The sequence below is a fragment of the Balaenoptera physalus genome (genome assembly GCF_965194825.1).
Source record: "Balaenoptera physalus genome assembly, chromosome: 3".
NCBI classification, from domain to species: Eukaryota; Metazoa; Chordata; class Mammalia; order Artiodactyla; family Balaenopteridae; genus Balaenoptera; species Balaenoptera physalus.
Window position 1 is genome coordinate 7,665,983 of NC_138890.1, and position 20,693 is coordinate 7,686,675.

Sequence of the window (20,693 nt, forward strand, 5' to 3'; positions counted from 1 at the left end):
GGACACGGGTTTGAGCCCTGGTCCAGGAAGATCCCACATGCTGCAGAGCAACTAAGCCTGTGCGCCACAACTACTGAGCCTGCACTCTAGAGCCCACAAGCCACAACTACTGAGCCCACGCTCCACAACTACTGAAGCCTGCGTGCCTAGAGCACGTGCTCCGCAACAAGAGAAGCCACTGCAATGAGAAGCCTGCGCACCACAATGAAGAGTAGCCCCCGCTCACTGCAACTAGAGAAAGCCCATGTGCAGCAACGAAGACCCAACGCAGCGAAAAAAATAAATAATAAATTAAAAAAAAAAAAGAAGAGCCAAGTAAACACATGGTAACTGGAAGAAAGAACAAAATAATGAAATGGAAAACTGAAAATAGAGAAAAACAACAAAGCCAAAAGTTGGTACTTGGAAAAGATTAATAAAACTGATTAACCCCTAGCAAAGCTAATCAAGAAAAAAAGAGAAAAAACACAAATTTCTATTATCAGGGATGAAAGAGGAGACATCACTACAAACCCCACAGATATTAAAAGCCTAACAAGGGAATATAAACAGGCTTATAGCAATAAGTTTGATAAGTTAGATGAAATGGACAAGCATGAAAATACAAGCATACTAGTTGCAATCAAAGAAAACTACAAGGTATTATGGCAGGATTCAGCAAAGGCATTTTTTCTAAGTCCAGAGGAATCTGGAAAGATTTCCTCAAAATGGCATTTAAACTGAGACCTGAAGCAGAAGTGGGATTTGACCAGGTCTATAGAATTGTGTTCCAGGCAGGGATGATGGAACACATGCAAAGGCCCTGAGGTTGAAATGAGCTTTGTGTATCCAAAGAAAAAAGTCCACTCTAATGGCCCTCTTTAGTATTTGGCAACTACATGCTTACATCCTTCCTGGGTGTAAACCTCCAGGTGGACCTACCTGCTGGACTTGACCAGAAATGTTTGGAGACCAAAGCAAATCTGGTAAGACAGACCTTTCTGGGCTATCAACAGGAGGCAATTTATGCTGCAAACAATGTCATTTCCTCAGTTCTGGAGCTAGTGTTTCCTTTCACCTGGCTGGTGAAGCTCCTGAGACTTTTCTCCCCTGCGGCCTTACACTGGGAACACTCACACTACACTAGGCATTGCACTTCATGACATGAATTCTTTGGAACTAGTGTCCACTACTCTTAGCCCCATTCTTCAGAGCAGCAAGCTGAGGCTTCCAGGAAGGACCTTGTCTTGCCTGAGGTCACAGAGGCCAAGCCCTAACCACCATGCCCTACCAACTTCCACCCCACGTTTCAACTTCAGCACTGGTTGGGCCACATTTTGTGACTTGGGCCTGGGTTTCCCAGAAAACCCATGTTCCTTGTGCTTCCTCATGCCCAGGAGTTCTCAGGGGAAAAAAAACAAAAACAAAAAAAAAACACGCACTGGACCATCTCATTCATTTTCCCCCTCCCATGTGCCAAACCTTGGCCCCTAAGGAACAGCGAGGTGCCGGGGTCTGATGTGCGTCCGTGGAAGGGGTGGGGAGGGGAGAGAGTCCCTTTCAGTGCCCAAGTGTGTGTGTGCAACTTCCTGCCAATGAGGAAACACTCGGCTCAAGTCAGTCCTGGTTCTTCTTTCCTTGCTCTGGCCTCACAGGAGGAGCTGGCAGTGAGCCGTGGGCTGCGCTGGTCTCAGCCAGATTTCCTGGCCAAACGCGGGAGGAGAGATGCCCTGGACCGTCCTGCTCTTTGCAGCCGGTGAGCCTGGTGCCCCTGTGCCACCCCTGCTCCGCTCCCTCCACCTCCCCAACCTTGCCTCTGCTGGGGGGTGGCAGGGAGGGTGTGTGTGTGCAGAAACCAGGTGCTGGAGAAGCTGAGCCCTGACCGATTTTCCCCCAGAGCCTTGGAAATGCCCCAGGAGCATGGATTTCTCTTGTCGGGTCTCATTATCCCCACCCACATCAAGGGTATCAGAAATGCCACCCCACCAGAGACAGCAGTGCCCACGCCCCATGACTCAGCCCTGCTTGGCCTCTGCAGGCTCCTACCTCCAGGGCTGGGGCAACAGGAGGATCTGCTGGGGGGTCAGAGGGTGGGGCGGGGAAGCTAGAGAAGGGAAGGCTTGTGTCGACCTCACCTGAGCCAGGCACTCTGCTCGGGAGCCTGTGAGCGGCTGGGGAGACACTGGTCCCTCCTGCAGGAAGTCGTGCCCCCAAATCATATTCTTCACCACAGCCTGGAAAACAAGATAGAACCCCTCTGCCCTCCCCTTCTCCCCTCGGTCACCCTCCCTCCTGCCACCCAGGCTCCTTGAACACACCACACCCCTTCCAGCCTGTGGCCTTTGCCCCAGACTGTCCCTCTGCCTGGAATGCTCGCCCCCGGTTCTTCCTGTGCCGTGTCTCCATGGAAGCCCTCTGTGGCTACCCTACCACCCTTGTCTCCCTGAGAAAGTCAACCCCCTGGGGCAGGCATACCTTATCTGTCCGTCTATCTGTCTATCTCGTCCGCTGCTCTGTCCCCAGCACCTAAACAGGGCCTGGCACGTAGTCAATGCTGTTGATCGAAGTAATACGAGTATAATTGCCCTGCTGTGTAACATCCACGGCTATTATAATAAAATGACTCAAATGCAGCGATCTCTCACCACGTGCTGGGCACTCTACCCCTTCAACATCACAATAGGGTAGGGATGACTAGCTTCCAGTTGTACATGAAAGCCAAGGCCCAGATAGGGTGAGCCACTTGCCCGAGGCTGCACAGCCAGGCTGGCCTCTGCTCTAACCGCCCAGCAAGCCTCCCCTATCTTGCTTCACAGGCTCCTTGGCTATCCCAGCGCCATCCATCATGCTGGTGCCCCCACATCCCAGCAGCCAGGAGGACCCCATCCACATCTCATGCATGGCCCCCAGGAATTTCCCGGGGGCGAATTTCACACTATATCAAGGGGAGGAGGTGGTGCAGCTCCTGCAGGCCCCCGCGGACCAGCTCGAGGTCATCTTCAACCTGAGTGGTGGCAGCAGGGAGGTTCCAGGGGGACCATTCTGCTGCCAGTATGGCGTGCTCGGCGAGCACAGGCAGCCTCAACTGTCGAACCTCAGTGAGCCCATGCACGTCTCCTTCCCAGGTAAGGCCCTCCCATCATTCCTCACTGCCCCGGGCTCCATTTTCTCACCACGGAGCCTTTGTAGGTGCTGTTCCCTCCACCTGGAAGTCATCACAGGACGAGCCACCTCTTCCAACTTGCCAGACTTTCTCACTTTTCCTTGTTTAGTCCTCACAGTCACCCCATGCAATGGGTACAGCCATTCTCCCCATTTTCCAGATAAGGAAACTGAGGCACAAGAGATGAAGAGACTGGCCCAGGTCACCCAGCCAGCAGGTGGCAGAGCGTTAAACCTGGCATGCGTTCACCCTCCCTGAAATCCAGGCGTTAAACCTGCATGCTCTCCTCCACCCTCCCTTGAGCACCTGCTATGTACCAGGCACTGTCCTTGGCACTGCAGGTTCAGCAGTGAATGAAACAAAGTCCCTGACGTCTCACAGTTGACATTCCGAGGGATGGGGACAGACGATAAATAAGGAGTTTGGTAAACATTCAGTCTGCCAACAGGGGACAAAGAAAGTGGCAGGGATGAAATATAGCCTGGTGAAGGGATGAAATATAGCCCTGGCAGTGAAAGCGCCAAGTCCTAACCACTGGACTGCCAGGGAATTCCCAAGCGTGTCATTTTAAATAGAGAGGAGAGTGGCCAAGCAAGGCCTTTCTGAGGAGGAAATGTTTGAGCAAAGACCTGAAGGATGAAGAGCCAGCCACGTGAGTGTCGGGGGCAGGAGTGTTCCAGGCAGAGGAAGCAGGCTGTGCAAAGGCCCTGAGGCTGGAGCGTGCCTGGTGTGTTTGAGGGACATCGAGGCGCCCCATACGGCTGAAGCATAGTGAGCAAGGGGGAAAGTTGGGGGAGATGAGGGCAGGGGGGAGGCAACGAGGATTGTGCAGGATCTTGTGGCTGCAGCAAGGACCCTGGCTTTTTGTCTGAGTGAGACAGAAGCCCTGGGAGGGCTGATGTCTTCCTCTGGTCTTTCCAAGAGAGGGGGCTGGGCCTGGGTTCTGGATCAAGGAGCCGGAGTGAAGAAGGAGCCTCTGGGTGGAGCCTCTGCTTCACCATCAGTCAGAACTTTCCTGCTGCAAAGAGAACTTTGTTGCCAGCAGAGGCCCACAGTCTGTGATGACAGAACAGTCTCTGTGTCCTTCCCCGGCCTCAAGTTCCACAGTCAAAGGCCCCCTTCTCTCACCTTGGTCCTGTGGTCTCAGAGTGGGGAGGTGACATCCCTCCTGCCCCAGGTGAATGAATGAACAAGGGCTAACACTGAGAACACCAAGTGTGTGCCTCTCCTCCCCTCCTGGCTAGTTCCTGACCTCCACTGGGATCAGGGCATCTCCTGCTGGCTTCCCCCTCTCTCCAGGGAGGGGCAGCCGAATCTTTTGCAGACATTAACTGGAGCTGGGGCTTCATGCTTTTGTGGCTGACCTCTATGTGGGCCTCAGGGTCCACCATGTGACTGGGAGTGGATGTTGTCTGACCCCCTGTTACCCAGCCAGCAGGACTCTTCAGGCCACAAGTAACTGAAAACTTGACTCAAATTGGCTTCAGTGACAAAAGGGGATTTGTTGGTTCACTGAACAGTACTGACTTCAGGCATGGCTGGATCCAGGTGCTCACCAATGTCAGGAATCATGTGCCACTTCTCAGCTCTGCTTTCTTCTGTGTCTTATTCTCAGGCAGGCCCTCCCTCTCAGGGTGTCAAAATTGTACCTTGGAGCCCCAGGTGTATATCCTACCAGCTTTGTAATGCTGGCCTGAGGAGTAAACCTCTCTTCCCAGTGGTCTAGCCAAAGTCCAGAAATTACTTTCATTGGCTCAGCTTGGGCAACATGCCCCTCCCTGAACCAATCAGGTTGGTCAGGAGGAGGGAATATGCTAATTGGCCAGAAACAGGTTTGCTAGGTCCCCAGGGTCTAGCAACATCCAAAACAAATGGAGGGATGACAGGAGTCCCACCTTCTCCCTGCAACCCCACAGTTCCATGACCTGCCCAATCTCTCTTTTCCCATCTTCCTCTAGCGCCCACCTGGATCCTGGCACTCTCCTTGAGCCTGGCTGGATCCTTCCTCCTCCTCGCTGGGCTGGTGACCATTGCCTTGGTCATCAGGAAAGGTAACGGCAGGCAGAGAAAGCATGGCCCACCGGAACTTGTATATGCACTCCCACTCACACCCATTTTTAGGAGCACGGTTGGGAGTCCTTACTACAGAGGTTTAGCAGTGAAGAACCCTCCAGAATTTCGATGATGGTGGTGGGCAGGGGCAATTTATATATGTATATATACACGTATATGTGTATATATATATATATATATATATATACACACATATATAAATTGTTGTAAAATATACATGACATAAAATTTACCATTTTAACCCTTTTTAAAAAATTATTATTTTTTAATTTTTTTGGCTACGCTGCGCAGCTCGTGGGATCTTAGTTCCCCAACCAGGGATCAAACCCAGGCCCTTGGCAGTGAAAGTGGATCGCCTGGGAATTCCTTTTTTTTTTAAATTATTTTTAAATTTTTAAATTTTTAATTTTTTTCATTTTAACCCTTTTTAAGTGTCCAGTTCAGCAGCATTAAGTATATTCACTTTGTTGTACAACCGTCGCCACCATCCATCTCCAGAACTCTTTCATCTTCCCAAACTGTAACTGTCCCCTTTAAACACCGACTCCCCACTCCCCATTCCCACAGCCCCTGGCACCACTGAACTCAGTCTTTAAAAAAAAAATAAAGCGGTAATCCCCTGGTGGTCCAGTGGTTTGGACTCAGTGCTTTCACTGCAGGGGGCACGGATTCGATCACTGATTGGGGAACTAAGACCCCGCAAGCCACATGGTGTGGACTAAAAAAAAAAAAAAAACCCAACAATTTTACATGCTCGTACCTTGTTTGAAGTTTTTACCAACATACATTGATCATGAAATTGGGGGGAGAAAAGTGTCTTCAGTAGCTCCCCTGTTGAGTGGGAAATTTGCCAGCGAAGAAGGGAAGGCTGGGCTACAAATGTACGTGGGCCTTTTGGTTTCTTGGCTTTTTGCAACCAGGATGCAACCAGGACCAAAATCTAACAAACACTTTTTTTTCTCTCCCAGTTAAAGTAAAAAGCTTGCAGAAGAAACGGTGAGACCATCCCTGGAGACCCTCAGAGGGTGGTTTTGGGGAAAGAAAACTCAGTCCCAAGGCAGGAGTTCCTGACGGCCATTAAAGACTCTGAAAGCTGGCCGGGTTCTAGGGGAAGAAGGGTCCTTCCAGGGTTCCACCCCAAACAGCGTCTTCTGGTGGGAGGCTGGCTTAATAGAAACAGGTGCTATTCAGGAAGCGCCTACAGTGTGCCCAGCATTGTGCTGCGGGACTCTGGACCCTGAGCTCACGTGATCCTCATGGCAGCGCTGGAAGCAGGCAGTAGGAGTGGCCCCATTTTACAGATGAGGAGGCTGAGGCTTCCTCGCATCCCTTTACGGCCAGTTGCCAAAATTTGCTAAGTAATCATTCTAGAAATCCACAATTGTGGGAGAGGCAAGTGGTGCCCCCTGGGGTTGTGCAGTGCCCAACTTGTAGCCTGTAGACAGTGGCCCTGGTTCCTGGGCATCAGAATCTACTGGCTCCAGCCTCGGTTTCTCCCCTCTGAGAGAGGGGTGGACACCGTGCTGCCTAGTGGCAGAGAACTAGCAGTAGCCCCGGTGATGGAATCCTGACTTCACCTGGCTGTGGGGCTCCTGCGAGACAATTTCCATCTGAGGGGATTCAGGGAGGATGTGGAGGTGGGGTGGGGAGGAAGGGCCAAGTTTGACCAGGGCTACCCGGAACGAGCCTCCTGCCTGAGACAAGTCATCACTTTCTCCTGAAACCCTCTGCAGGGAGCGAGAATCCTGCTGGGCCCAGGTTGACTTCGCCACCACAGGTCTGTGCCTCCCGGTTCCTGCCCCTCACCGGGGCAGTGTCACTGCCTCAAAATGCCATTGGGTCTCACTACTTGCTACTGAACCCCTTCTACAGCTGCTCACTTCCCTTAGAGTTGAGAACACACGCTGCCCTCTTTCTCCCCCATCCCCTGCCGTTTCCTGACCAGGTTCACCTATTTTTTTTTTTTTTTTTTGGTGTGAACAGCTTTCACCTCTTACCTCTCCTTGCCCCATCCTCATGCCTTTCACTCATTCTGCCCTCTGCCTAGAATACTTTTCCTCCCTGTGGTCTCAGTCTAAAGGTCGCCTCCTTCAGGAAGCCTTCCCTGACTTCCTAGGCAGGATCTACTCTTTCTACTTACATGCCCCCAGTGCCCTGTCGTTCCTCTTAGCCCTCAGTAGAAACACAATTAAGTAATCATTGCGCGCTTGGGTGTGTGACACTCGCCTCCACCACTGGACCATCAGCTCCAAGGGGGTGGGGAACTGCATCTGTCTTGTCCACCATCAGGGCACCCGGCTTTCACAGTGCCTGGCACCGTCCTTAAATGGAGCCCCACTTGTGGTCCAGAATGTGCTGTTCTGCTGGCTTCCACTGGGGGTGGGGAGAGGGAGCCAGCCTGTGAAGTGCGATGCCCAGGAAGGGGCTCCAAGCAGAGAAAACTCCATTCTCTGTACTTCTTTCACTGTCTCACGTATTTATTGAGCACCCCGAGTATGTGCTGAGGTCTGGGGGCTCCCAGGATAACCAAGACAGAGGCGGTTTCTGTCCACAAGCCCATACTCCAGTGGGGAAACAGCCCATGCCGGGCCGGACCCTGTCTGGGCTAGGAGGGTCGTCCCCACAGGAAGTGGTGTTGAATCAGAGACCTATAGGGGGGAGCAGGGAGTAGCTGGGTGAAGAGCGGGCAACCCAGGGTGGGGGAGGAGCTGAGAGGTGTTCTGGAAAGTGGGAGTGGAGACGAGGCACCATCTTCCCGGAGGGCAGCCAGAGGTCCCTGAGGGAGGGTTCTGAGCAGCAGAGGGACACAGTTCAATTTGTAGCTGTGTGCAGTTCACCCTGTAGAATGCGCTGGAAGGGGGCAAAGAGGATGAGGGGTGATGGACCTTACGCCCTTCCTCATGGTTGGCTTGGGGCCTGTGGGCTTGTGGGGAGGGCCTGGGGAGGGCGGTGAGCAGGAAATCTGAACCGGCCCCCATCCTGGTCTTCTTGTCTTTCTGTTGCAGACATGTCCTTCGATAACTACCTGTTTACCATCTCCGTAAGTCATCCTGTTTCTCGGTCCCCATTTACTGCTGACTGTCCTGACCATGGGAAGGTTGGGGCTACCACCAGGCTGGGTTGACCTGTTTGTCCCTGAGCTTCTGGGGCCTGGGAAAAGCCCAGAATCACTGAGCAGGGATTGTTTGTGAGCCAAGAGTTGGCACTGGAAAATTCCAGGGGATTGGAGGTAGGCACGTTGTCCAGGCCTTCGTGGGGCAGTGGGCAGGCCCCTGGTTGTCAGCACTGCCTTTGCACTCAGAATGGTGACAAGGGACTCAGGGTGACCTGGTGGCTTCTTTGGGGTCATGGAGCCTTGTGACAATCTGGTGCACACTGTGGTTCGCTCCTGGTATAAAGAAAAGCCTACTTTTGTGTTCAGTTTCAGGAACTTCAGCTTAGCTGTCCCAGACATGCGTCTCCCTTTCAAGGGGGAGGGTCTCAACCCCCATTCCCACCCCCACTCCCCACCCCCTGCTTAGCAAGGGGTGTTGCTCCCCCAGATCACACAGTGTCCTGGCTGGGATTTGAACCCAGGTCTATGGGACTCCTCTACACAGCTGCATCTTGTGATGGCCTTGGGGTACTTACTATTATTATTAGTTTACTAAATTAGAGATATCTGACCCCTGGACACGATGGATCAAGAAAATGTCCAAAAAAAAAAAAAAAAAAAAGAAAATGTCCAGCTACGGGAATTCCCTGGTGGTCCAGTGGTTGGGACTCCACACTTCCACTGCAGGGGGCCCGGGTGTGATCCCTGGTGGGAAAAACTAAGATCCCACATGCTGTGTGGCATGGCCCGGCCAAAAAAAAAAAAAAGAAAAAAGAAAAGAAAATGTCCAGCTAGCTCTTCTCCATGCAGAGAGGGGTACAGGTCTGGGGTGCAGGTGGTCCCCCTTGAGGCGGCCTCAGAAGTTCCATTTGTGTAAGTGGACGCTTTGGGACTTCAGTCAGGGAGCCTGGGGTGGAGTCAGTCTGCTTGGGGCACCATGGTGGGGAGGGGGGTGGGGGGAGGATTGGATGGGTTCAACATAGCCTTCCTGGGCATCTGGACAAGAACAAGATGAGGCCCTTCACCCCTCAGAGCTTCTTAATTCTACAGGGGGAGACAGACAATGCCACGTGGGGTGGGAGTGACCAGGAAGCTCACTTAGACGGGAGATCCGGGAGGTCTCTGAGATTAGCGACAAGCAGGAGGTAGCTGCGGAGGATTGATCCAGGCTCAGGACACGTTCTTGGCACGGCCCAGTAGGGGTGCAGCGGAGTGAGGAGTAGAGAGGGGAGCCGCGCGGAACTTTGACTTTGACTTTGACCCCAAGTGAAGGGTGAGCCATGAAAAGTTCAGAGCAAAGGTGGGACTTGACCTGCTCTATGTGCTCACGGGCGCCCTCTGGCGGCTGCGGGAAGGATAGACTGTGGGGACCGTGGACGGACGGGAGCTGGGGGACCCGGCAATGGTTCAGGCGGCAGACGTGGCGGGTAGTTTGGTCCAGTGTGTTGGCAGCGGAGGTGGAAGAAGCGAACAGATGCAGGTCAGGTAGATTCAGGGGATGGGAAACACGGCACTGATTTTGGAGTGGATGAGTGGGCCGAGGGAGAAGGAGGCGTGGCGGAGTTCTGGAGAGACAGGAGACAGGTCACCTCACCCAGTGCTGCCACAGAGCAGATGGAGACTGGTCCCCAGTCACTGGTATACAGATGGTGGGAAGGAAGGGGCTTGGCACCGGCCTGTCCAGCCCTCTGAGATCTCAGCTCAGGGAACAAATCCTGAGCTGTTAAGAAAAGCCTGGCAGGCGGGGCAAGTTCTGAAACCTTCTGTGAGAAGTCACACCGCTCAAGGCACTAGCCTGGTGATTACTGCCTCCCCCGCACCCCCCGCCCTTTTTTTTTTTATAAGGCATTTAAAATGAAACGGTGGAAAACAGAGAAAAGGAAGGAGAAAAATAACTTATTTCTCAGTATCTTAGTCCTGGTGACTTTAAAAATATATTTTTTTAGTTAAAAAAATTTTTGACTATGAAATACATCCAAATGTACAAATTATATACATAGTAAAATTCTCTTCTCTTTCTTAATCCCTCTCCACCCCTGGTCTCCCCCTCTGCACACAGACGTACAGGTAAATCACCATTAGGAGCTTCCTGCACATACAAGCAAAGGCAAAAATAGCAAGTCTATATCCTCACTCTTTTTAACACAAATGACAGCATGCTAACTACACTGTTATGCATGATGCTTCTTTTCCTTAACAGTAAATTCTAGTGATCTTTGCTAGTTTTAAAAAAAAATCATTGTAAAATATACATAAAATTTACCATTTTAGTCATTTTTCAGTGTACAGTTCTGTGGCGTTAAGTGTATTCATATTGTTGTACAACCATCACCACCATCATCCCCAGAACTTTATCTTGCAAAACAAATCCTGTCCTGGGACTTCCCTGGCAGTCCAGTGGTTAAGACTCAGCACTTTCACTGCAGTGGCCTGGGTTCAATCCCTGGTTGGGGAACTAAGATTCCACAAGCCGCACGGTGTGGCCAGAAAAAAAAAAAACTCTGTCCCTATTAAACACCAACTCCCTGTTTCACCCCCACTACAGGCCCTGGCACCCACCATTCTACTTTCTGTCGCTTTGATGGATTTGCCTATTCTGGATTTTACACAGAAATTATGCCATACAGTGTTCATATTTATGAGTCGTAGCCACCTCGGGGTGGGGGTGTTGGCATTCTCCCCCATTGTACAAACGTGCACAAAGGAAATTGAGGCACAAAGGGGGCGATCACACCCCTAGGAAGAGGGGGAGCTGTTATTCGATCCCAGGCTGTCTGGTTCCCTATTCAGCAGAGAGGAAGGCAGGACAGACAGCAGGATCAGGGCGCTGAAGCTGTGTGTGTGTGGGTTGAGGTGAGACCCGATGGACTGGGGGAGTCTCGGGTTCAGAACATGGGGCAACCCGAGATCCTGAAACCCCAAATCACCCGGTTCTCTATTTTTCCTCCACGGACAAAGAAAATGACTTCAGAAGAAGACGCAGCCACCCAGGATGCTCCCTCAGGCTCTGCTGTGACACCTGGCAACTCTGGGACCCGGAAGAGGCCCACCTCCACGTCATCCTCACCCGAGCCCCCAGAATTCAGCACATTCCGGGCCTGCTAGGGGAGCCCTTCCCTCTATCTGCGTGCCCTCCGTTCAGCCCTCCCCCTTGCGCTGGCTGGGCTTTGTAGGGTCTCAGTTCCCTCCAGCTACTTTGGGGACTTCTGGCTGCTGCTTCCTCAGGGCAGTGAACAGAGGAAATGAAGGGGACCCCCTGGCCTTGGGACCTTCCTCGCAGAGGAGCAGGAGTGGGAGAGGGGATGCAAGCATCAGCCTGGAGGCTGGACAGAGAGCAGGAAGCCTCTCTGGATTGCCAGCTTTTCAGACCACCACGGAAGGAGCTGTTAGGATCCCTCAGCTGGGCCATTATGAAGTCTGAGCTCTCCACACACCCCTCCGCTTTCCTTCGTCCCATGCCACACCTGACTTGGGTTTTTGGAGCATAGGGTACCTGGGGGTTATATTCTATGTGCCCTGCTGGCATGCCTAAGTTATTAATTATAATGTTTGGAGCTGTTCCCAAGGCCTCTATGGAGTGTAATCCTTCAAGCCCAGGCCCTCTGGGGTCCAATCACTGATTGCAGGGTGGGGGGGAGGGGGCAGTACCCCTCAACTGCATGCAGTCAGGGTGGTGTATGGGGAGGCCCATGGGGGTGTAGGGAGGGGGGCAGTGCCATGTGGGGTCTCTGCTAAAGTCCTTGCATTGGTGAGTACAGGAGGTGGAATGATGGAATGCTTGAGGAGAATGAGTAGTAAATGAGCAGATCCAGGGACTTCCCCGCCGGACTAGTGGTTAAGACTCCTCCTTCCCAATGCAGGGGGCACGTGTTAGATCCCCGGTCGAGGAACTAAGATCCCGCATGCGGCACGGTGGGGCCTTAAAAAAAAAAAAAAAAAAGCAGGTCCCGGGAAGAGTGGCAGCTGGAGATGGTGGGCGGCCGCAAGCACCTTTGGAAGCCACCAAACAGGAGAATGGGGCCCTGGCGCAGTGGAGGGGGGACTTGGAGGGAAGATGGGTGTGTGTATCCGTGTATGGAAAGGGGCACTAGGCCCTGATCTGCTGGATTCACTGATCAGCCATCATTGCGGGAAGGGAGAGTGAGTTGGGGTTGGGGGGAAGGGGCTAAAATAGAGGTCCAAGAATTTTTTTGTGGGGGCGAAGACAGCGAAGGGCCAAGGATGGAGGAGGAGGGCACTGGGGGAAGCGGCTGGAGATGATGGGGAAGAGAGAAAGAGAGGTTGAGTGCTCGGAGAGGGGGCACAGGTGGTGTGCAGAGGCCAAGTCCATGCTCAAACTGCTTTTCCAACGGGCGCGCTGGGGGTGGAGCCACAGGCTGGGGCGTGTCCCTACGTCCTGTCCCCGCCCCTCACTCCGGCCCTCCCCAAGAACCCAGAGCCTCACAAAGCGAGACCAGTGGTGGGGAGCAGGACCGGTATAGGGGCGGGGCCTCTTCGCAGCTGGACCCCGCCCCTCAGTGAGCCGCCGTACAAAGCCGGGCGGGACCAGGGGCGGAGCCCAGCCTCAGGGGCGTGTTGGAGCCCGTCGGGCGTCAGGCCAGCCGCCGCCGTTCCCCTGGCTGGGGAGCCACCTCACACAGCACGGCTGCTTGCGCGGGGCGGGGCTCCGGCGTGTGTCCGCACAGCCGAGCACCGCCCTTTGACGCGCGCTCCGGGCTGGGCAGCCGCACCGCCTTACAAAGCGCGGCCATTCGGGCCGCGCCGGGCTGGGGGCGGGGCCCAGACCTAGGGGCGTGTCCGCGCGGCCGAGCACCACTACTGACGTATGCTCCCGCCCTCGCTGTTCCTGGGCCAAGGAGTCACCTCACAAAGCTGCGACCGCTTGCGCGGGGCGGGGCGGGGCGAGGCGGGGCCGGCCCGGCCCCGCCCCCCAGCGTGCTTCCTCCCAGAGCCCAGGGCCGCCGGCAGGGGGCGCTGCGTCACGGGGCTGGACCGCAACGGCGGTGGCGGCGAGGCGGCGCGTGGCCATCAGGCGGCGCTACCCGGCTCGGCCTCGGCCTCGGCCTGTGCTGCGGCGGCGGCGGCGGCGGTGGCAGCGGCGGCGGCCTGGGCCCGGGCGCGGCGGCGGCGGCGGCGGCGGGGCCTGGAGCCGGATCTAAGATGGCAGGAACGGCGGCGGCGGCCGCGGCGGGGCCGGGCGTGGGCGGCGCGGGGGCGGCCGGCCCGGGTGTCACGGGGCCCTGCGGGGCCGTGTCCGTGTTCCCCGGCGCCCGCCTCCTCACCATCGGCGACGCGAACGGCGAGATCCAGCGGCACGCGGAGCAGCAGGCGCTGCGCCTCGAGGTGCGCGCCGGCCCGGACGCGGCGGGCATCGCCCTCTACAGCCGTGAGTGCGGGGCCCCAGGGCCGGGCCGAGGGCCGGGCTGCGCGCGGGGGCTGCGCACGAGGCCGGACGGGCGGGGGGCCCGGGGCGGATGGGACGCGGCCGCGGTGAGGGGCCCGGGGTCCCGAGGTTGAGGGGCCCTGATCCTTAGGGGCCTGGTGTGGGCTCCGTGGGGCCGGGCCGAGGGAGCTGGGTGTGGGGGGCCCCCGAGTGAGGGGTGTGGAGGAACGGTGTCAAAGGGGCAGAAAGAGAAAAGAGGGCGTGAGTGGTGGCCAGAGGTGAGGTGCCCCGAGTACAGAGGGAAGCGGGAAATGGGGGAGTAGTGAGGGCCCTGAGATTGGGAGGGGGTGGGCAGGAAGTGGGGGGCCGATAGTGCAAAGTAAGAATTCGGAGGAAGCCGGGGGTGGGGGCGCTGGGTGGGAGGGGAGGGGGCCTGGGCGTGGGAGAGGTGGGAGTCTGTGGGCGGGTGTGGCCGCTCTAGCGGGGAGGAGGGAGGGGTGTGGGCAGCCTCTGGCCATCTCAGGGGACCCTCTGGACTGCCAAGGACGGTTGGAAAGTGGTGCCCAGTCTGGGGGGGCCTGGAGCACCCTGTGCCACTCATCTGGAGAGCTTGGCGTTCTGGACTCCCGAGTGGGAAACTTCTAGATCAGGGGAGAGGGGTCCTGCGAGGGTGGTGCGAGCTGCTGGGTGTGCGTCTCTTGGAAACGTGGACGGGGAGGGCCCCTATCTGGATGCCCAGCTCCGAAGTAAGAGGTAACACGGACTCCTCCCTCGCCACGGTCCTCCGATCTTCCTTTTGGGGGATGTGAGAAGCTGGTTACATTTTGTGAAGCTAGTTTCAAAACTGACATTAAGGTGGACAAGAAAAAATCACAAATGTGTTTGCCAAGGACCTCGCGTCTTTGTAGTTCATCCTTTTTCTTTCTGTTGTTACTCTTTCTTATCAGTTCTCTCCGGTCACGATTCCTCCTTCACATTTTTTAAAAATTAATTAATTAATTAATTGTTGGCTGTGTTGGGTCTTCATTGCTACGCATGGGGTTTCTCTAGTTGTGGCGAGCGGGGGCTACTCTTCATTGCGGTGCGCGGGCTTCTCATTGCGATGGCTTCTCTTGTTGCAGAGCACTGGGCTCTAGGCGCGCGGGCTTCAGTAGTTGTGGCACGCGGGCTCGGCAGTTGTGGCTCGCCGGCTCTAGAGCGCATGCTCAGTAGTTGTAGTGCACGGGCTTAGTTGCTCCTCCGCATGTGGGATCGTCCCAGACCAGGGATCGAACCCGTGTCCCTCGCATTGGCGGGCAGATTCTTAACCACTGCGCCACCAGGGAAGGACCCCCTCCTTCACATTTTGTTATTCTGTTACACTCAGCTTGGTCTCTCCGGGTTTCTTGCACTGATGCTCTGTGGAGTCACTGAGGGGGCCTCTCCTGGCTTTGGCCTGTGTGAGTTTTTTGCCACTTCAGGAACGGGGGCTTTCTGAAGGGAAGTGTGTGGAGCAGTTGGTTCCCACACAGGATTCTCCCCACACCTCAACTTGGAAAACCCAAAATAAAGGAGTTGTGCGTCTGTCCCCAGCGTCGCACCTCTTTTTGCTGGGGCAGAGCTGGGTCTTCTTGGATCAGATGAGGAGAAAGAAGGGTATCCCCGGTGGGCATCGGAGCTCAGGACAGACACTTAAGCTCAGCAGGATCCCCCAGATCACAAGCATGGCCATTCATTCAACGTGCATTAATGGGATACAGAACAAAGAAGGGCAGTGTTTCTCAAACTAGGGTTCCAGGGCTGATCCTCAAAGGAGTTCCAGGAGAGGTGGTTTATCTTTGGTAAATAAACTTTTGATTTTAGAACAGTTTTAGATTGATAGAATCACTAGGAAGATAATACAGAGCGTTCTCATATACTCTACACGTAGTTTCCTCTCTTTACGTGTTTCTCCAGGAGAGTTTTTACTTTTGTGTTTTTGTTTTGTGGATCTACTCGGAATTGTTACTAGTTACAAAGGGAACACTTCCCTTTTTAGAGGTCATTCATAACTGAAGCGTTCGTCAAGAGGAGAAAGTCCATGTTTCTCAAATTGAGAGCCTCAGTCTGAAATTATTTCAGACTCCTGATGATAAAGTCTCAGGGGTCTGAAATAATTTTTTCCTCTTTAGGCTCAAGTAACATTAGTGTGAGGTATTAGTGTAAAAGTATGGGTTCTGGAGTTGGCCAAAGCTGGTTGTATTAGTTTTCCAGGGCTGCCGTAACAAACTTGGTGGCTTAAACCAACAGGAATGTATTCTCTCATAGTTCACGGGCAGAAGTCCAAAATCAAGGTGTCGGCTGGGCCACACTCGCTCCACAGGCTCTAGAGGAGGATCCTTTCTTGCCTCTTCCAGCTTCCAGTGACTCCAGGCGTTGGTTGGCTGTAGGCCACAGAAATCCAGTCTCTGCCTCTGTCTTCACATGGCTGCTCCCCTGTGTCTCTGTGCCTTTTCCTGTAAGGTCACCTGTCGCTGGATTTAGGGCCCACCCTAAATCCAGGATTATCTTAGATCCTTAATTATATCTGTAAAGACCCTTTTTCCAAGTAAAGTCATATCCACAGGTTCCGGGGGTTAGGGCTTGGACATATTTTGGGGGGCATCCACTACGTGGGCTAGACTGGTGCCCTGAGGGTAGCTGTGCCTCAGTTTCCTCGGCAGTAGAATGGAGGTGATGACAGGACTGTGGCACAGCGTGTTTGCTCTATGAACGAACACTTCTTCTTTGGAGGCAGCACCTGCCCCGGTAAAGGCCTGGTGATGGCCTCAGAGTTGGTCGGGTTACTGCTCAGGGCGGGGCAGCCCTGGTTCCTGAGCCAGTTCGGCCTGGGGAGCGCGGGCATCCGGGGAAGAACTGCTCTGAAGTCTGCTGGGGGAGTGCAAAGTCCTGGATCAGAGATCAGGCCCGGCCTGCTGGGTGTGGAGGGCTGGCTGACGGTCCCCTGGAAAAAGGCAGAGGTGGTCCGGCCACTGGGGGGACTTAGGGGTGAACCACGCTGCTGCTGGGAGCTTTAGGCTTTCTCTTGGGATGAACTTCCGTCCCTGGCCTCAGCATTTCCCATCCTGGACCCTTCTGGGACCCGAACGCTTTGGCCAGGTGAGAAGGCTTCAGGAGCCCTGTTCCGCTCACCTGTCCCTCGTGAGGTGAGGTCCTGCGAGCCGCTGGTGATTCCAGATCCCGGGCATTCGCCTCTGTGGGTGGAGCTGGGGTGGGGGCGGGTGGGCGGTCGACCGAGACATCCGCCCTAATCTCCCAGTGTCTCACATCTGGGAGCTGAGGGTCCTGAATGTGGAGTGTGACTGGGTGGGTCACCAGCTACGCGGCCTTGAACTAGCCATGTCACCTGTAGCAGCCCTGTAGCGACACCTGTACGCACGTGCCCTCCGCTTCCTCACGTGCGATGGGAATAGTGCCACCGGGGGCCCCGGAATGCGGGGGAAGTGCAGCACGGGGTTGTGGAGCAGGGTGTCCGGCAGTGAAGGGTCGATCTGTCTATAGATGTTATCAGTGGTGATGCTACTGGCGTGGAATGGTGAAGAGCTGGCTTTTCTAGGAGGGAGTCCCTTATGCTGCGGGGCTTCCCACCTGCCTTGCACCCCCAGCAGATGGGAGGGGGGCCCCTGGGCTGCCACCTCTGTCTCAGGCGGCAGGGCTGGGAGATGGGTGTGGGTAGCAGGACATCCAGCCCCTTTCCTTGACGTCTGCCCTCTCCCTATGGGAAAGAGGACAGCTGAGGAAGGTCCTGTCCCAGTCACTCTGCGGTGAACGGTGACCCTCCCCACCCCTTCTTTTTTTTTTTTTTGGCCTTGTGGCTTGCAGGATCTTAGTTCCCTGACCACGGATCGAACCCAGGCCCCCCGGCAGTGAAAGTGCAGAGTCCTAACCACTGGACCACCAGGGAATTCCCTCCCCACCCCTTCTTGCCACTTGATGTCACCCTGGCCCGTGTCCCTGGGATTGGCTAAATGGCAACTACCAAAACTGGGCCGTTTTCCTTGGGCAGAGTTGCCAGCTTCCCGGGCCTTGAGGAAGCTTTGGCACGGCCTCTGGAGTCCTTGGACTTGGGCTGCCATCCCCTTGCAGGGAGGCAGCTCCTCGGGAAGCCCATCATGGGGCGGTGGGGCAGCGAGGAGAACAGACTGTCAGTTCCTCAGCCCTGTGGCGGCCTCTCTGGAGCTGACTGTGCTGCTTTTCTCTCTTGGTCCTCTGGCCTGTCCCTGCCGCATCGGCTAGGAAGGGATGTACGGCAGGGCTGGCTCTGACGGGGGCTAAATTTCAGTTCATGAGGGACCTGCCAGGGGTGGAAACCCCAGAGAAAAACCCTCTGTAAAAGCAAGGTGAAGCATGGCCTGCTGTCCCGGAATCAGGACCCTGTGACTTCCTTCAGTCACCCTCCTGGTAGCCCACACCCCTGGCAGCTGTGGCAGGGGGGTGGTAGTGAGAGGGTTTGGAAGAGTTTGTCCTGCACCCAGCCTTGAGGACGTTCAGTGTCAAGCTGGGGGGAAGACCCAGCCAGTTACACCAAAAGGCATTCACGTTTCAGTGGTGCCTGCTAGTTGCTACTGGCTGCTGTCATTTATTGAGCACTTACTGTGTGCCAGGCCCTGCTTAAACCAGTGTTGACAGACTCAAATGCTTGACTTTGGGGGCAGCTGGGGAAAGGGTAATAGTATAAAGCAGGGCCTGTGGGCAAGCTATGGCCTGTGGACCAGATCGGGCCTGTGGCCAGTTTTTTTAACCGGTGACAGCTAAGGGCGGTTTGTACATTTTTTAAAAAATTAATTAATTAATTAATTTTTGGCTGTGTTGGGTCTTCGTTGCTGTGCCCGGCTTTCTCTAGTTGCGGCGAGCGGGGGCTACTCTTCGTTGCGGTGCGCCGGCTTCTCGTTGCGGTGGCTTCTCGTTGCAGAGCACGGGCTCTAGGCACGTGGGCTTCAGTAGTTGTGGAGCACGGGCTCAGTAGCTGTGGCTTGCGGGCTCTGGAGCGCAGGCTCAGTAGTTGTGGCGCACGGGCTTAGTTGCTCCACGGCATGTGGGATCTTCCCGGACCAGGGCTCGAACCTGTGTCCCCTGCATTGGCAGGCGGATTCTTAACCACTGAGCCACCAGGGAAGTCCCGGTCTGTACATTTTTGAAGTGTTGAACACTCTCTACAAAAAGAAAAGAACAACCCAAGGAAGAATATTCAACCAAGACCATAGAGTCCTGCAAAACCTAAGACGTTTACTTACTGGCCCTTGACAGAAAAAGCTTGCAGACCCCTGGGATAAATGAATGAAACAGGCAGGAGGAGGCGGGACTTGGGGACTCAGCCCCAGCCAGGGTTGGCAGATCTTCCACAGCTTAAGAGAAACTGAAAAGCCCTTCTTTGTGTAGGTCTGTTTGTTTTGATTGTGAAGTGTCCTGATTGCTCAGGCCAGATAGAGTACACTTTCTGGATCGTGTGGGTCAGTTAGCCTGATAGGTGTGGCCCTTGCTATGTGTTACCACTGGTCCTTAGAACAGTTCTGGGAGGTCGGCACACCACTCCCATTTTATTGCTGGAAAAGCAGGGGTGAAAGGGCTTGACCAAATAACATGGCTGGCAGGCAGAAGAGCTGGCTTTGGAGTTCACAGCTGTTGGACCCTCTGCTCACTGCAGAGTGGTTCAGTGGAAAAGGGTGGTCAGGATTCAGTTTATCTGTGCATAACAGAGACCCAGAGTGGCAGTGGCTTAAACAAGATGGCAATTCATTTCTTGTGCTCTCGTCCTGAAGCCTTGGAGGTTGGCAGACCAGGGCTGGTGTGGAAGCTCTGCTCCAGGAAGTCCTTGGACCCAGGTCCTTCCAGCTAACCCCTCTCCCACATCCCGGGTTCAGGTCTTGTCATCATGGATCAACATGGCGGCTGGAGCCCAGCTATTACACCCTGGTTGTCAGACAGCAGGATAAAGGAAGGGACAAAGGATGCCAAGAGCATTGCCAGGTGTCTGTTAGGGAAGGTTCCCAGAAGCTGGCCCTGAGTGCTTCTGCTTGCATCCCATTGGCTAGAATGCAGTCACATGGCCACCACTAGCTGCAAGGGAGCCTGGGAAATGTAGTCTTTAGTCTGAGCAGCCCTGTACTCAGCTAATTTCAGGGTTTCTCTTTCAGTGGGAGAAAGGGGGAACAGACACTGGGAGACAGTCACCTTGGCCACAGTAGGTAGGATGTGGATGTAGCCACCAGTGTTGGGAAGGATAGTCCTGGACTATGGAAACATGCTCAAGTGGGGGATGGGGACAGCAGCCTGGTGTGGAGCAAAAGGGTCCCTTGGAGGAACTAAAGGATGGGTAACAAGGTTGGGCCCAGGTCACTTTCCCGAGTGACAGGGCCTTTTCCTTTATGTGGTCAGGAGTGGCCTGCCATTTTTCACGGGGGCCTAACATGATAAGAATGGTATTTCTGAAGATTACTCTGGCAGCAGGTTACGCTGTAGACAGGAGCAAGGAGAGAGAAGCCTGCAGAAGCTTCCAGGCAAGAGAATGCAACAGAAATGTAACCGAATAGTTTCACCTTAGTCTGCCCCTGAAGCGTGTCAGAGGCCAGGAATCGTGTTATGGAACAAAAGGTGAATTCTGCCCAGGGCAAAGGCAAAGGGCAGATGGCAGAGGCCATGACCCATGGCCAGGGGTCGTGAGTGACCTGCCTGCAGGGCTAGCTCCACTATGTGGTTAAAAGGAGACTCCCAGTATTTTAAAAACCGGGGGATTTCACATCAAAATCTGGCTTTGTACTTCTGAAAAAGCAGAAAGGCTGGCAACCCTGGGCCTTCACACCCCGAGGCTGAGTTGGATGGCAGTGCTGCCTTCAGAAGGGGCAGGTACCCCACATGGCTAGAGTCCCTTCCCTGCTCGCCGCTGCCCAGCACAGGCCTCGCACCAGGAGCCATTTGCCCTCTCACTTGCAGCGGTTTGTTTCTTTTCTTTCTTTTCTTTTTTTTAATTTTATTTTTGGCTGCAT

At 54.7% G+C, this 20,693-nt stretch overlaps 2 protein-coding genes across 6 annotated transcripts in view; both read left to right on the plus strand.

The window, feature by feature from the left end:
- The first annotated feature begins 866 nt into the window (after window positions 1-866).
- LOC309657456 (protein HIDE1) lies at window positions 867-12,394 on the plus strand. Of its 2 annotated transcripts, XM_082454967.1 has the most exons (8): window positions 947-965; window positions 1,635-1,735; window positions 2,796-3,104; window positions 5,101-5,193; window positions 6,184-6,211; window positions 6,949-6,992; window positions 8,221-8,255; window positions 11,268-12,391. In XM_082454967.1, the coding sequence occupies exons 2-8, from the start codon at window positions 1,705-1,707 to the stop codon at window positions 11,412-11,414; spliced, it is 687 nt and encodes a 228-aa protein (XP_082311093.1). In that variant the 5' UTR covers window positions 947-965; window positions 1,635-1,704; the 3' UTR covers window positions 11,415-12,391. The 2 variants fall into 2 exon arrangements, with proteins under 2 accessions (XP_082311092.1, XP_082311093.1); XM_082454966.1 differs by lacking the exons at window positions 2,796-3,104; window positions 6,184-6,211 and having other exon boundaries at window positions 867-1,735; window positions 11,268-12,394.
- A 971-nt stretch (window positions 12,395-13,365) lies between these two features.
- Window positions 13,366-20,693, plus strand: part of CARM1 (coactivator associated arginine methyltransferase 1) — a 40,317-nt gene continuing 32,989 nt past the window's right edge. For 3 of the 4 annotated variants that reach the window (XM_082454926.1, XM_082454925.1, XM_082454928.1), the window contains exon 1: window positions 13,367-13,695. In XM_082454926.1, coding sequence (XP_082311052.1) covers window positions 13,470-13,695 — 226 coding nt within the window. In that variant the 5' untranslated portion in view covers window positions 13,367-13,469. Of the gene's footprint in view, window positions 13,696-20,693 lie in introns of all 4 variants that reach the window. The other variant, XM_082454927.1, reaches the window with a different exon arrangement.

Excerpts from the sequence above, each read along its gene's own strand:
- LOC309657456 (XM_082454966.1), top strand. The coding sequence starts at position 1,350 with ATGTTCCTTGTGCTTCCTCATGCCCAGGAGTTCTCAGGGGAAAAAAAA. Across the intron at positions 1,736-5,100 it reads CGTCCTGCTCTTTGCAGCCG|CGCCCACCTGGATCCTGGCA; the intron begins GTGAGCCTGGTG and ends ATCTTCCTCTAG. Across the intron at positions 5,194-6,948 it reads TGCCTTGGTCATCAGGAAAG|GGAGCGAGAATCCTGCTGGG; the intron begins GTAACGGCAGGC and ends AACCCTCTGCAG.